General features: G+C 42.6%; 1 protein-coding gene and 1 non-coding gene across 2 annotated transcripts in view; both read left to right on the top strand.

The window, feature by feature from the left end:
- Positions 1–16,320, top strand: part of Wdr43 (WD repeat domain 43) — a 56,290-nt gene that overhangs the window by 4,539 nt on the left and 35,431 nt on the right. Inside the window, exons 2-4 of the mRNA XM_045150856.1 lie at positions 4,996–5,133; positions 10,794–10,915; positions 14,967–15,087. Of these exons, the coding sequence (XP_045006791.1) occupies positions 4,996–5,133; positions 10,794–10,915; positions 14,967–15,087 (381 nt within the window). The remainder of the gene's footprint in view (positions 1–4,995; positions 5,134–10,793; positions 10,916–14,966; positions 15,088–16,320) is intronic.
- LOC123461300 lies at positions 15,985–16,069 on the top strand. Its single transcript, XR_006637589.1, has one exon. It is a non-coding gene; the product is annotated as a small nucleolar RNA SNORD53/SNORD92 (small nucleolar RNA).

Here is a 16,320-nt window from a genome sequence, read left to right as displayed (position 1 = left end):
TCACTGCTATCCTCCTACCTCTGCCTTCCAAGTGCTGGGATTAAAGGCATGTGCCACCACACCTGGCTGAAAAGTGAGTTTTCATGCAAATTTGGATCTGTAGTAAAGATAAGCATTCAGAGTAGTTTTGGATAATTTGACCTAGGAAAGGAGATTTAGAAATACTTCCTGGTTGCTCTCAGAGGTAACAGATCCAAATCACCCCTTGCCCTCCCTCCCTCTGCTTGTGTTCTCAAGGTGCAGTGTTGAGGTCAGAGGAAAAGCTTGCTGTGGGCCTTGGTATTCCATTTTGGTTGATAAAGGTCTTTGTCTCCTGTCTTGCCTTCAGAGTGCTGGAATTACAGGTGCTTGGGCTACCAAGCCTGGTTTTATATGGGTTTGGGGATCCACACTTGGGGCCTTCCACTTGTGTAGAAAGTGCTTTGCTCGCTGAGCAGTCTTCCTCAGCACTCTTGTCTTTCTGGAAACAAGTCTCACCGTGTAGCCCAGGCTGGCCTTGAGCTCACAGTGGTTTCCTTGCCCCTCAGCCTTAGAGGTGGGATCTGGCTCTGAGAAGAGATTCCTTGCCTGGCCTCTGCCCAGGTAGGGTCTCCCTCTAGCCCAGGCTGACCTGGAATTCACTATGTAGTCTTAGGTTGGCCATGAACTCATGGTGAACCTCCTACCTCTGCCTCCGAGTGCTGGGATCGAATGAAGGTATATACCACCACGCTTTGCTGAGGTTTTAAAGTCAAATTAATTTATTTGCAGAGAGAAGAGACAGAATGGGCATACCAAGGCCTCCAGCTACTGCAGATGAACTCTAGATGCATGTGTCACTTTGTGCATCTAGCTTTACATAGGTACTAGGGACTCAAACCTTGCTCATTAGGCTTTGTAGGCAAGTACCTTAGCCACTGAGCAATGTTGCCAGCCCTGAGGATTTTTTTTCGAGGTAGGGTCTCACTGTAGCCCAGGCTGACCTGGAATTCACTGTGGAATCTCAGGGTGGCCTCGAATTCATGGTGATCCTCCTACCTCTGCCTCCCGTGTGCTGGGCTTAAAGGCGTGCGCCACCACGCCCGGCTGGGATTTTTTTTGTTTTTTAAAGATAGGTTTGTGGTTGCACAGGAGGGCCTCAAACTTGTTATGTAGCAGAGGTTGGCCTCTTCATCCTCCTACCTGTACCTCCCAAGTCCTGACCGTGTAGGTATACATTACCACTCCTGACATAGAAGAGATATTTGGTAAGGCAGTACTTAAAGATTATCTTTAGTCTGAAATGTTTGGGACTAGAAGTACTTGAGAATTCAGAGAGTTTTGGATTTTAGAATATTTACATTCAGGTGTTTTATTCCTTTCTGCCTTCTCATGGGCCAGAGTTCTCTGTAGCCTGGGCTTACCCCCACTTGTCATCTTGATCATGAGCTCCGAATTCCATCCTTCTACACAAATTCTGTCAGTAATCAAATCTCAAGCCGGGTGTGTTTGCCTTTAATCCCAGCACCGAGGAAGCAGAGGTAAGAGGATTTTCATGAGTTAAGGCTACCCTGAGACTACATAATGAATTCCAGGTCAGCCTGGGCTAGAGTGAGACCCTACCTTGAGGGATTGGGGAGGATCTCTAAACCTTATGCTTTGGTTTCTGGATTTAAATTCTTTTGAGTTCATAAGACAATTACAAGAACATCCCCAAATTATGTTGGTGTATATTGCCATGGAACCTCAGTTCCTGTTTCATAGTGCTGCTTTGGTGAGAACCCTAACATTCTGGTTTTATATGAGTGCATTGGGTGGGAACTCAGTAAGTGTTCTCCTGCTTCCTGTCCTCCTTGTGTCAGGAACGTGATATATTCTCTTCCCTGTTCTTTGCTTCTCTGCAACTCTTTTTACTTGGGGACTGAGCACATAAAATACTTGGTAGATGGTAGATTTTGGAAATTCTGTGGGCGAGATTGATTAAAACTTTGTTTCCTCTTTCTGCACGCTTGTAAAAGCCACTAATAAATGAAATGCTGTGTGTAGAATATTAACATTCACTCTTTTTTTTTTTTTTAAGGTAGAGTCTCTGTAGCCCAGGCTGACCTGGAATTCACTATGTAGCCTTAGGCTGACCTTGAATTTACAGTGATCCTCCTGAGTGCTGGGATTAAAGTTGTGCACCACCACACCCAGCTCACTTTGCTTTTTGTGTGTCCCTGAGTAGCCCCCAAACTTAGAAACTTCCCATGAGAAATGTTCACCCTGTATGCTACTGCAGGTAGTATAGCACCCTTGGCCGTCCTGTCTTCATTCATGTGGCTGATGGATGCCCTCCCTACTATGCTAAGGAGGCGGGACTGTCTTCATTTATGACAGAGAGAGAGAGAGAATGGGCATACCAAGGCTTCTTGCCACTGCCACTGCAAACCCAATTGCAGACACGTGTGCCACTTTGTGATTCTGTCTTTCTGTGGGTACTGAGGACTTGAACCTCTGGGCTCATAGGTTTTGTGAACATGTATCTTTAAACTTCTGAGCCATCTCCCCAACCCCACACTGTCCTTTATTGTTGAAGTTGTTTTGGGTTTATTACATTTTGAAGAAACTGCATTTGTCCTTTGGGATCATTCATGGAACTGATGGTAGGACTAGCACATTAAAAAAATGTTAAGGGCTAGAGAGAGAGCTTAGTGATTAAGGTGCTTGCCTGCAAAGCTTAACCTTCTGGGTTTGGTTCCCCACTTCCAGCTAAAGCCAGATGCACACAGTGGTGCATGCATTTCGTTTGCAGGGGCTGGAGGCGCTGGCATACTCATTTTGTCTTTCTCCTCTCTTTGTTTGCAAATAAATAAAAACATTTTATTTATTTATTTGAGGGAGAGAGAGAGAATGGGCCTGCTAGGGCCTCTAGCCACTGCAGATGAGTTCCAGATGCATGTACCACCTTGTGGCGTCTGGCTTATGTGGGTACTGGGGAATCGAATCTGGGTCCTTAGACTTTGCAGGCAAGCACCTTAACAGCTAAGTCAGCTCTCCAGTTTCATAATATTTATTTTTTTACTAAACTTACTTTCTTTATTTGAGAGAGAGAGAAAGAGGCAGCGAGAGGGAGAGAGAGAATGGGCACTCCAGGGCCTCCAGCTACTGCAAACAAACTCCAGGTCCATGCACCCCCTTATGCATCTGGCTTACGTGTGTCCTGGGGATCCAAACCGAGGTCCAGTCCCCAAAATATTTTTAAAATGCATTTTTATTTGTGAAAAAGATAAAAAGGGCTGGAAAGATGGCTTAGGGTTTAAGGTGTTTGCCTGCAAAGCCAAAGGACCCAGGTTCGATTCTTTAGGTCCCACCTAAGCCAAATGCACATGGTGGCACATGTGTCTGGAGTTCGTTTGCAGTGGTTACAGGGCCTGGTGTGGCCATTCTTACTCTCTCTGTCTCCAATCTATCAATAAAATAAATCTTAAAAAGAAAAAATAGCATGGGCAAGCCAGGACCCTCTGCCACTGCAAATTGGCTCCAGATACAAGTGCCATTTCATGCATCTGAGTTTATGTGGATACTTGAGAATTGAACCTAGCTGTCTGACTTTGCAAGCAAGTGCCTTTAACTACTGAGTCTTCTTTCCAGCACCCCCCTCTCATTTTATTTATTTATTGTTTTTTCAAGGTAGGGTTTTGTTCTAGCCCAGGCTGACCTGGAATTCACTATGTATTCTTGGGGTGGCCTCAAACTCATAGCAGTCCTAACTCTGCCTCCTGAGTGCTGGGATTAAAGATGTACACTACCACGCCTGGCTTCCCCTAGCACATTCTTTTTGGTTTTTCAAGGTAGGGTCTCACTCTAGCTCAGACTGACCTGGAACTGGCTTTGAATTCAAGGCGTGTACCACGACACCTGGCCCCTAGCACATTCTTAATGCAACAGTGTCAGTGTTCTGACTCCAGGCATTTTTTTTTTTTGTATTTTATTATAATTTCTCCATTGGGTTTATTTTTGTTTTTTCCAGGTAGGGTCTCATTGTAGCATAGGCTGCTTTCAAACTCATAGTGATCCTTCTACCTCGGTGTCTCTAGTGCTGGGATTAAAGTCTTGTGTCATCACACCTAGCAATTCTGATACTCTTGTGTGTGTTCTCACATATTGTGCATGTTGAGGCCAAAGGTCAGTGTTTGGTGTCTCCCTCAGTTATTCTCCACCCAATGTTTTGAGATAGGTTCCTTACTGAACCCAGAGATCACCTGTTCAGCTAGTCCAGCTTGTTAGCCTGTCTGCCGTCTTGCCATTGGGTTTTACAGGCATGTGCCTCACACCATCTTTCATGTGAGTGCTGAGGATATGAATGCAGGTCCTCATGTTTATAAGCACTTTATAGTGAGCCATCTCCCAGCTCCTTCTCTCTCTCTTTCTCTTTTTTAATTTCTTCTGTAGTACAAGCTGACCTGGAACTCACTTTGTAGTCCCAGGCTGGAATTAAAGGTGTGTGCCACCGTGCCTGGCCCACTGGTTATTTTTGATGGACAGACATGACCTATGAGCATCCCATTCAAAATAAACTGAAGGAGTCTTGTGGAGTTTGTTATTCATGGAAACTTGTGTCTTTAAGTCATGAGAAGTGGGGAGCCAAAACTCACATCTCCCTTTACCTGCCGCTGGAGCACCTGCTCTGAGGTGCGCTAGTAGTTAAAGCTTGTCTCCCGTTTATGGACATGAAGATGTTTGAGTTCCTTTTGAGCACTAGTGGTTAGAGGTTGAGGGAGAGGAAGGGAGGAGTTGGTTGTTGGGGTGTGGCTGTGGGGATCTGTGCTTGGCCAGTGCAGGCTTCCTGGGACCTGTTAGGAGGAGCTGCTGGCTCTGCAGAAGTAGAGGTAGCATGAGAGTACCAAGAACATGCCCAGTTGTCTGGTTTACTGCCACCTTCCTAGGCGGTGATAGATGGTGTTTATGTACTAGTGACACTTGTGTGAGTGTATGCACAAGTCTGTGTTTCGCGTGTTGAAATACTGAATTGAAGTACCTTTTATATTTTTCCAGGAAAGTCACCAGAGGAAAAAAAGGAAATCGGAAGCGACGGGAACAAGTGACCAGGCTGACTTGTTGGCTCTTGGAACAGCAGTGGGTAGCATTTTATTGTACAGCACAGTGAAAGGAGAATTGCACAGTAAATTAATAGTAAGTGAATTCACGTATTTTGTTTATTTTTATGTGTTTGCTTTTTGAGGGAGGGTCTCTAGCCCTGGCTGACCTGGAATTCACTATGTAGTTCCAGGGTGGCCTCGAACTCATGGCGATGCTCCTACCTCTGTATACCAAGTGCTGGGATTAAAGGTGTGCGCCACCACACTCAGCTTCATCTTCTGTATTACCTTTCTGAAGAAATGAAACTATTCCCCCAGGGTTAGGAAGATTATTGGTTTCCGCTGCTGCTGGAGGCAGTTGGCATTATGAGAAGCTGGCTTTTGGGGTGATGTAAACAAGGGACAAGAAAAAGCAATTCTCCCTCTTGCTGTGTCTCTTGTTGGCACCCCATATTAGCTCCAGCTGTCAAGGCAGAACTGTGGGCTGCAGAATCCCAGTCTCAGCATTGCAGACTAAAAATGTAGGCTGGCCTTGGGCAGTATCTGTTATAGTGTGATTTGTTCATTAGATGGATGCTACATAAAGCAGTACTCTCTGGCCTCAACATGCACAATATGTGAGAACACACACAAGAGTATCAGAATCGCTAGGTGTGATGACACAAGACTTTAATCCCAGCACTAGAGAGACCGAGGTAGAAGGATCACTATGAGTTTGAAAGCAGCCTATGCTACAATGAGACCCTACCTGGAAAAAACAAAAATAAACCCGATGGAGAAATCATAATAAAATACAAAAATTTTTTTTTAAAAAATATTCTTATTTTTTTTATTTATTGAGAGTGACAGGGAGAATAAGAGGCAGATAGAGAAGAATGGGCATGCCAGGATCTTTAGCCACTGCAAATGAACTCCAGATGCATGTGCCACCTTGTGCATCTGGCTTACGTGGGTCCTGGGGTTCTTAGGCTTCTAAGGCAATTGCTTAACTGTTAAGCCATCTCTCCAGCCCTGGGAAAGAATAAGTTTTTTAAGTTTTAAATAACATTTACCCATAGGTAATTTCAGACTATATTGAAGTTCAAAATGGAATTATTATTATTTATTTTTTATATATTAATTTTTATTGACAACTTCCATAATTATAAACAATATCCTACGGTAATCCCCTCCCTTCCCCCACTTTCCCCTTTGAAACTCCACTCTCCATCATATGCCCTTCCCCTCTCAGTCAGTCTCTTATTTTTGTGTCATGATCTTTTCTTCCTGTTATGATGGTCTTATGTAGGTAGTGTCAGCCACTGTGAGGTCATGGATATCCAGGCCATTTTGTGTCTGGAGGAGCACATTGTAAGGAGTCCTACCTTTCCTTTGGCTCTTACATTCTTTCCACCACCTCTTCCTCAATGGACCCTGAGCCTTGGAAGGTGTGATTGAGATATTGCAGTGCTGAGCGCTCCTGTCATATCTTCTCAGCACCATGATGCCTTCTGAGACATCCCAAGGTCGCTGCTATCTTAGAGGAGAAGGTTCTCAAACCAAGTGAGAGCAGCATTAATATATGGGTAGGAACATTAAGAGAAGTGCTTTCTGGGCAGTTTGGTGAGCGTAGTATATACATTTAGCCAGATAGCAGCAGATGTTACATCCCTAGGGTTTGTGACTACCCCTGTTTTAAGTTTTCATTATCAGGGATGTATTCCCCCCCATGGAGAGGGCCTCCAGTCCAATTAGAGGGCAGTTGGTTTCCACCATGACAGATGTGCCACTATTGCACCCATTGGTTCATTTGGCCTGGATGGTAAAATTTAAGACTTGCTGTGTCCACTGTTGGCTATCCTCACTGGTGATTTCTCTCTCTCCCATTGAACTGCATGCTTTTTCCAGCTTTCTGTCAGCTTGTCTACATGGAGGAGGTTTTCAGCTCAGCTCCAGCAGTGGTTTCTCAGTGACCTTGCAGCCCAAGTGTATGGAGTCTTCAGTAATAGGGTCTTACCATCTATTTCTGGTGGGAAACCAAGGGCCTTGGAAATGGCCTATAATGTTTTGGTGGCATCAGGGACCTCCCTGGCCAACAACTCACTGGAAGGTATCCCATCCCTGGCACTGAAAATTTTCTAGTAACAATCTAAGGCTCCTGTGCATTCCATTGTTCAAAAGTAGGTTTCCATATGACTTATTTATATCCTCTTAGGTTTTGATTAGCCACCTTTCCTTACTCAATCTCTTCCCCTAACCTCACTTTTCACCTCCATTAATCTGCTCTACTTATGTATATACAATATTATCTTATTAGGTCCCCCCCCCCCCATTCCCTTTATATCTCCTTTCTAGCTTACTGGCCTCTGCTACTGAGTTTTCTTCCTACTCACACAGAAGTCCAGTCATTTGCAGCTAGGATCCACATGAGAGAACATGTGATGCTTAGTTTTCTGGGCCTGGGTTACCTCACTCACTATGATCTTTTCCAGATCCATCCATTTTCCTGCAAATTTCTTAACTTCCTTTTTCTTTACCGCTGAGTAGAACTCCATTGTGTAAATGTGCCACATCTTCGATATCCACTCATAAGCCGAGGGACATTGAGCCTGGTTCCTTTCCTAGCTTTTGTGAATAGAGCAGAAATAAACATGGTTGAGCAAGTATCTCTAAGGTAGTGAGACAAGTCCTTAGGGTGTATTAGGATCTGGCAAGTGCTTAACTGCTAAGCCATTTCTCCAGCCCCGGGAAAGAATACTTTTTAAGTTTTAAATAACACTTACCTGTAGATAATTTGAGACTACATTGAAGTTCAAAATGGAATTATTTATGTCTTAACTATTGCCAAGAGAGATCCACTCTTCTTTGTTTTTTCCTGGTAGGTTTTCACTCTAGCCCAGGCTGACCTGCAGTTCACTATGTAGTCTCAGGGTGACCTCAGACTCAGGGTGATCTTCCTACCTCTGCCTCCCGAGTGCTGAGATTAAAGGTGTGCACCACCATGCCCTTAATGGTGTTCATTGTTTCCTTCATACATACAGATGACTTCAGTCTGTTCATTTCTCTGTATCCTAATATCTCTGTCACTTGACACTATATCAATACTTACTTCTAATGACTTCCTGAATAAACTCCCATCCATGGGATCATCCTTTCACCACACAGCTATTACATGCACATTTGAGAGTTCCAAGTTTTCCTGCCGTGAAAGAATGACTTTTTTCCTTACATAGATTTCCCCACATCATGACCTGTAATTAGGTAGTCAGAGAACACATAATAAAATAATTTGTAGAAGTTTTTTTTTTACAGCAGTGGAAGTATAATTTCTATATGTCAGTGTTATTGCTACCCCACAATATCCTATTGAAGCAACAACAATAATGACCCTAGTTAATGAGGTGAAAAATTTTTAACTTTTTTTGTTAAATTATCTACATTAAAGATTATAAAAATCATACACAACTATGAAAATAAAGTGTAGCAAAAGAGATCTCTCCTGTTGTTTGTCTTCTCTAAGCTGAGGGTCGTCCTTGGTGGGCTGTTACCACCATTATAGTTGGCAAACAAAACAAGCACTTTATAATATGGTGTGGTTCTCAACAGTAGCACATGTTACTTACCTGAAGAAACAGTAATTTCTTTTTAGGTTTGTTTCCAGTTTTTTGTTTTTTCTTTTTGCGTTTTTGAGGCTGGATTCCACTGTAGCCTCGGCCAACTTTCATGTAGATACTGGGGAATCAAACCTGGGTCATTAATGGCTTTTCAGACAAGCACCTTAACCAGTGATCTATACCTTCAGCCCCCAGCAGAGAATATCTGTAACTAACTTTACCTTGAGTTTATTTTGCTTGGGTCTTTTTGGTGCATGCCTATCACCCCAGCATTTAGGAGACAAGCAGGAAGATTGCTGGAAGTATAGCTTGTACTGTTCTGCATAGTGTATTCCATGCCAGCCAGGGTTACATGTGAGCCGTGACTCAAGAACTCTCCTCTTTCCCCATAAAGGTTGAAATTACATTCCGTGGTGTTCAGCACTGCTCATATCATGTTGGCATCCTTGTCCAAAGCAAATCACTTCTAATATTCTATTTTTATTTATTTATTATTTGAGTGAGATACAGAAATAGTCAGGGAAACAGAGACAGACAGACAGACAATGGATGCGCCAGGGCCTCCAGCCACTGCAAATGAACTCCAGATGCATGGACTCTTGCATCTGGCTTACATGGGCATTAGTGAGTTGAACCTGTGTCCTTTGGTTTTGCTGGCAAGCTCCATAACTGCTAAGTCATCTCTCCAGCCTCTCACATGACTTTTAGACCTAGTACTCTTTTTCAAAAATATTTTATTTATTTGTAAACAGAGACAGGAATGGTCATGCCAGGGCCTCTAACCTCTGCAAATGAACTCCAGATGCATGTGTCAGTTTGTGCATCTGGATTTACATGGATACTAGGGAATCAAACTAGGGTAGTTAGGCTTTTCAGGCAAGCACCTTAATTGCTGAACCATTTCTCCAGCCCAAGGGCTAGTACTATTGAGCTTAGGATGTCGAAGTAGGTTTTCCTCCAAAGAAAAGAAAGTTAACTTTTCTTAAATTTTTTTTGTCAATGTAGGGTCTTGCTCTAGGCCTGGCTGACCTGGAATTCACTATGTCATCTCACTCAGGGTGGCCTTGAACTCATAGGGATCCTTCTGCCTCTGCTTCCCAAGTGCTGGGATTACAGGCATGTGCCACTAATACCAGGCCTTACAGAGAGAGGGAGAGAGAGAGAGAAAATGAATTGGCACGCTAGGGCCTCCATCCACTGCATTCAAACTCCATATGTATGTGCCACCTTGTGCACATGTGTGACTTCGTGTTTTTTTTTTTTTAAAGATTTTTTAAATTTATTTATTTGAGAGTGACAGACACAGAGAGAAAGACAGATAGAGGGAGAGAGAGAGAGAAGGGGCGAGCCAGGGCTTCCAGCCACTGCCAACGAACTCCAGACGCGTGCGCCCCCTTGTGCATCTGGCTAACATGGGACCTGGGGAACCGAGCCTCGAACCGGGGTCCTTAGGCTTCACAGGCAAGCGCTTAACCACTAAGCCATCTCTCCAGCCCTGACTTCGTGTTCCTATTTCACCTAGTGTGCTTGTCACCTTGTGCTTTCAGCTAATGTGGGGCTTGGAGAGTCGATCCTGAGTCCTTAGGCTTCACAGGAAAGCACCTTAACCACTAATCTATCTCTCCAGCCCTCCTTCCCCCCCCCCCTTTATTTTGAGATAGGGTTTCACTGTAGCCCAGACTGACCTGGAATTAATTCACTCTGGTCTCAGACTGGCCTCGAAGTCACAGTGATCCCCCTACCTCAGTCTTCCAAAGTGCTCGGATTAAAGGCATGTGGTACCATGCCTAGCTCGAAAGTTAACATTCATTTTAAAATTATTTATTTATTTGAGAGAGAGAGAATGAATGAGAATGAATGCCACTGCAAAGGAACTCTAGATCCATTCACCACTTTGTGCATATGGCTTACTGGGGAATCAAATCTGGGTCCTTTGGCTTTGCACCTTAGCTGTTAAGCCATCTCTTCAGCCTGAAAGTTAACATTTTAATGAAGTGCTAGCTGGTTCATTTCGTTTTTGATACTGTTAAACTAAACTGGCTAGATGTAGGTTAAGTCTTCATTAGGTTAAGGCTCAAGATTTTGGATCACTGTTAGGACATCACTCTAGGATTCATCATATTATATAAGATCACTTAAAATATTTTTCTTTAATTTGCAGAATGGTGGACATGAAAACAGAGTCAATTGCATACAGTGGCATCAAGATAATGGCTGCCTATATAGTTGTTCAGATGATAAGTATATTGTGGAGTGGAATATACAGACCTGCAAAGTCAAGTGGTGAGTACCAGTGATGCCTGGGACTGGAGGTTTTCCACTTACTGTTTGGAAATGCCTTGAAGTACACAGTGTGGAATGTGTACACCAGTGAGGTTATAGATGGTTCTCAAGGATGCTTATTGGCATTACGAATCTTAATACTTCAAAGATACCCAGCCAGGCATGGTGGCACATGCCTTTCATCTCTCACTTGAGAGGCAAGGTGGGAGGATTGCTTTGGATTTGAGGCTACCCTGAGATGACATAGCGAATTCCAGGTTATCCTGGGCTAGCGTGAGACCCTACCTGGTAAAAACAAACTAACAAACAAGATATCCTAAGGTGGTCTGTGGTTACTTGCCAGGTCAGGGTAGTGTTGGGAAGGTTTGGTGGAAGAGAAGATGTTTCCTTTTGGACCTTCTAGGAGAGAAGATTTGGTTAGAGGAGGTTTCAAGAATGGGTAAAAGGAGGAGAGATGGCAGTGCAAAGGCCAAGAGGAGGCAGGGAAGTAAAAGATTAACTTGGTAGTGAGTAAACTAATTTAGAGGTGTGTGTGGTATGTGGAGAGAAGAAAAGTATTTTCCAATTATAGAAATTTATGGTTTGAAGATAAATTACTTTGAGCCTTTTTGGTTTGTTTTTCATTTTTTCAAGGTAGGGTGTCACTCTAGCTCAGACTGACCTGGAATTCACTGTAGTCTCAGGTGGCCTTGAACTTGTGATGATCCTCCTACCTCTGTTTCCTGAGTGCTGGGGTTAAAGGTATGCAGCACTGTGTCCTGCTATTTTGAGCTCTTTGTACAAGTTGGATTTGAAATTATTATTAATCATAATTACTATTGTTGTGAAAGATAAGAGCCAGCATATAGGTGGTGAGGGAAGCTTGATGTTTAAGGGATGGTTGGGGTGGAAGGTGCAGGTGGAGAATGTTTGTACTCCATATACTGCCTGCATATCATCTACACATTCCAGTCAGAAATACCTGTAGTGAGTTTAGGGCGGGGCTGATGCTAAATTCGGTGAGAGTTCATACAGACTCATAAAGACTAGGAACATTTCAGTGCTCTTCCAGCACCTTAGACATGCTTAATGTACTTACTCGTGTCTTTGTGGGTTGGTTCTGTCCTTGATTCACAGTTGAGATATAGGTTAAATAAAAACCTAATCTTAAAAAGCCTGGTGTGGTTGCACATACCTTTTAATCCCAGCCCTGGGGAGGCAGAGGTAGGATCATTGTGAGTTTGCTGCAAACCTGATACTACATAGTTAATTCCAGGTCAGCCTGGGCTAGAGCGAGGACTCTACTTCGAAAAACCAAACAAATAAAACTAACCTCTTGCCCACTAAAGATCCCTCCTCAAAATATTTGAATTTTGGGCTGGAGAGATGGCTTAGTGGTTAAGGCATTTGCCTGCAAAGCCAAAGGACCTTGGTTTATTTCCCAGGACCCATGTAAGCCAGATGCACAAGGTGGCCCATGTGTCTGGAGTTTGTTTGCAGTGACTGAAGGCCCTGGCACGCCCATTCTCTCTCTCTCCCTCTCTCACAAATAAATTAATAAATAATAAAATATTTAAAAAACTTGAGTTTCATAAGCTCAGTATTATACTGATGTTGTTATCCATACTTCCCCCTTCAGATACTATATACAATGGAAAATTAGTATTTAATTTTTGCTTTACTTGTTGAAGATATTTTTCCCTTTTTTTTTTCCTCTGAGGTAGGGTTTCACTCTGGCAGAGGCTGACCTGGAATTCACTATGTAGTCTCAGGGTGGTCTTGAACACTCATGATGATCCTCTTACCTCTGCCCCCTGCTTCCCTAGTGCTGGGATTAAAGGCATGGGCCAGACCCATACCTGAATGAAGACATTTTTCAGATTACTTGGTTACCCGATTTGGCATTTAAAATCACTTCATTTCTAGAGTAATTAATCTACCAACTTGCGGATTGTTTTTCTAGAGCTCATTTCCCATTGCTACTTTTTCTGTTTTTTTTTTTTTGGAACTGAACCTAAGGCTTTGTCTTGGCTATCTAGTGCTTTTTAAGTTGCGCATCATTGTTATGTCATATACTGTGTATTTTATGTTGCTTGTGTATACAGATCTCCTGAAGTAAGTCTAACAGGCTGGGCCTTGAGTCTGCAGTATTGAAGTTTTCCGAGAGGAGAATTACAGTCACACACTTCTTGAGATGGGCTAGGGTAGCAGGTAGCCTCTGCTGAAAGTTTAATTGCTGACTGGGAATAGATTGAGGAAGTCTCTGAGATTCTCAAGGCTTTGGAGAACATGTATTTTCAGTATGTATCAACTCAGTGCCTACATAATGCACAGTGAACGAAACAGCTTTGAAGTGATAGAACTTGATAAGAAATTGGGAATAGGATTTAGAAGCCAGTAAGGGTAAATGAAAAGTTCTTTCATATTTATTTGTTTCCTTGGTAACTAGGGAGTTGAAGTGTTTTGTGTTTATCAATAATTTACATTTGTTTATGAATTGTCTATTTATAGCTTCTATTTTGAGTTAGTACCACACTGGTGTTATTGTATCCTAAGAATTAATCCTTTGTCTATAATATGTAATTTTTCTATATGAGTGGCAAAGCTCCCTGTTGCCTATTAATGTATACATAAAATTATGGAGACTTGCTTCTAATTGTATTTGAGCTGTTAGAAAAGAACTTTCTTCCCAGCTTATTGCTCTTTTCAGGTGAAAGTTCATGCATGTAGATTTAGGGACTAACTTTTTGAGCTGGGGAGAACAGCTCAGTGGGTAAGATTTTTGCCATGCAAGCATGAGGATCCACCCATATGCCAGTTTGCTGTGGTAGCCCACCTGTAATTCCAGTGCTAGGAAGGCAGAGACAGGATTCTGGGCAAGCTGGCTAGGTAAACTACTTGAGTGGCAATCTGTAGGTTCAGATGAGACCTTACCTCAGTCAGTTGAGTGGAGGGTGATCAAAGACGAAACCTGAAGACAGCCTTCCATGTACACACATGTACACGTATGTATGAACACCCGTACACATGCCAAAAGAAATCGAAGACCTTTGGGGTTGCAGCTTAAACTTGTTTGTATTGCAAAGGAAATTACAGGCTCGCCTTTCCGAGAAAGCAGGGACCTTTCTGGGGAAGGATGGACTTTTGAGGATGTGTAGTCAGTGTGGCAGTTTTCTAGGCATGAATCAAGTTCACACTTCTTGGGTTCCAGGATGTCCCTGTTTTACATTCTTAAAATTCTTACCCATTTTCTGATATATCTTCAATTACCTGCCAAGGGGAGATCACATTTGTTGAGAGACCACCTTAGTGGTACATCAGGAGTTACTAACAGAACATTTTAGGGATGCAATTGGCATACAACTTCAAGTAGTACTTTTAAAAAAATATTTTATTTATTTATTTATTTATTTATTTATTTATTTATTTATTTATTTATTTATTTATTTATTTATTAGAAAGAGAGACAGAGTAAGAGGCTGAGAGAAAGAGAATGGGCATGCCAGGGCCTCTAGTCACTGCAAACGAACTCTAGATGCTTGTGCCCCCTTATGCTTCTGGCTTATGTGGGTCCTGAGGTTTCACGGGCAAACACATTAATTAACCACTATGCTATTTCCCCAGCCCTCAAGTAGTATTTTATTTTATTTTTGTTTTGTTTTTGTTTTTCGAGGTAGGGTCTCACTCTGGTCCAGGCTGACCTGGAATTAACTCTGTAGTCTCAGGGTGGCCTTGAACTCATGGCGATCCTCTTACCTCTGCCTCCCGAGTGCTGGGATTAAAGGCGTGTGCCACCACGCCCGGCTTTATTTTTGATTTTTATTTTATTTTATTTTATTTTTTGGTTTTTTGAGGTAGGGTCTCACTCTGGCTCAGGCTGACCTGGAATTCACTGTGTAGTCTCAGGGTGGTCTCGAACTCTCGGCGATCCTCCTACCTCTGCTCCCAAGTGCTGGGATTAAAGGCGTGCGCCACCACGCCTGGCTCAAGTAGTATTTTTAAATGTTGACTTGTTTTTTGTTGTAAAGTTTTCCTCTAGTCATTGAAATGTTTTCTTCTATTCACAATTTAGCAAATGGAAAGGAGACAATAGTAGCGTCAGTGCCCTGTGCATATCTCCAGATGGAAAGATGTTACTTTCAGCTGGTCGAACAATCAAACTATGGGTTTTGGAGACCAAAGACATCTACAGAGTAAGTGAAATTATTTCTAAGTATGACGGTTACTCAGCAAGTGTGGAGATAGAAGTTTGAGCCATAGAATTTTTTTTCTTTTAATAGAAAAGATTCTGAGGCTGGGAATATATCTCAATTTGTAGAGGGCTTGTTTTACGTCCATAAAGCTCTGGGTTTGTTCCCCAGCACCTAAAAGAAAAAACCTAACATTTAAAAAAGTTTTGTTTATTTTTATTTATTTATTTGAGAGGACAGACAGAAAGGCAGAGAGAGAGAGAGAGAGAGGGAGAGAGAGAGTGAGAAAGAAAGAAAGAAAGAAAGAAAAGGAAGGAAGGAAGGAAGGAAAGAAAGGCGAGCCAGGGCCTCCAGTTGCTGCAAAGGAACTCTAGATGCATGCGCCCTCTTGTGCATCTGGCTAGTGTGGGTCCTGGGGAATTGAGCCTCGAACCGAGGTCCTTAGGCTTCACAGGCAAGTGCTTAACCATTAAGCCATCTCTCCAGTCCAAAACTAACATTTTTTAGCTATGCTTGGTAGAATTTATCTCTTTTGGGGAGATAGAGGCAGGAGGATTGAGTTACAGAGTCAGAGGCTAGCCTGGGTAATATAGTAAGTCCTACTCTAAAAAGACAATCAAAACAATCCAAAGGCAGTTCTGTATTTGCAGATACATTACAAGTAATAGAATTAATAGATAAAGTTGCATTCCAGATTTGGTTGGCATTGAATGGGTTAGATACATTCACTTATATTTGTAAAGTATATGAAGAAAATAAGTAGAATTTGAATTAAAAGTATAAATGATTATGGTGGTTTTCCTTGGGTAGCTTATAATTAGCATTTATCCACTTAGTATTTAACTGTGGATACTCAGTGCTAGGAAAAGTCAGTGCCACTCAGGGGTCACTCAACTTGTGGTGCTGTGATGATGCCTTAAAATTGTGGTTTCGACTCACTGAGAGTAAAATGATGACCTACAATTCCTTGGCTGTGTCTGAGCATCTGAGAGAGAACCCCTTCAAAAATGGATAGAATCCAGGTTGGGCATGGTGGCACATGCCTAAGCAAATCCCAGTGTATGGGAGGTAGAGTTAAGATCACTGTGACTTTGAGGCCAGCCTGGTGAACACAAACAAAAATAAGGGAAGAAAAAGATAGAATTAACTTTAATTCAAAAATAGGAGGGACATGATGTGTGATGGCAGGGTCATCCGAGCTAGAAGGGGCATCTTGAGTTCCAGTATATATATTCA

Source organism: Jaculus jaculus, chromosome 5 (genome assembly GCF_020740685.1).
Source record: "Jaculus jaculus isolate mJacJac1 chromosome 5, mJacJac1.mat.Y.cur, whole genome shotgun sequence".
NCBI classification, from domain to species: domain Eukaryota; kingdom Metazoa; phylum Chordata; class Mammalia; order Rodentia; family Dipodidae; genus Jaculus; species Jaculus jaculus.
The sequence above is the reverse complement of the archived record's forward strand: the minus strand, read 5'-3'. Positions and strand labels throughout refer to the sequence as shown.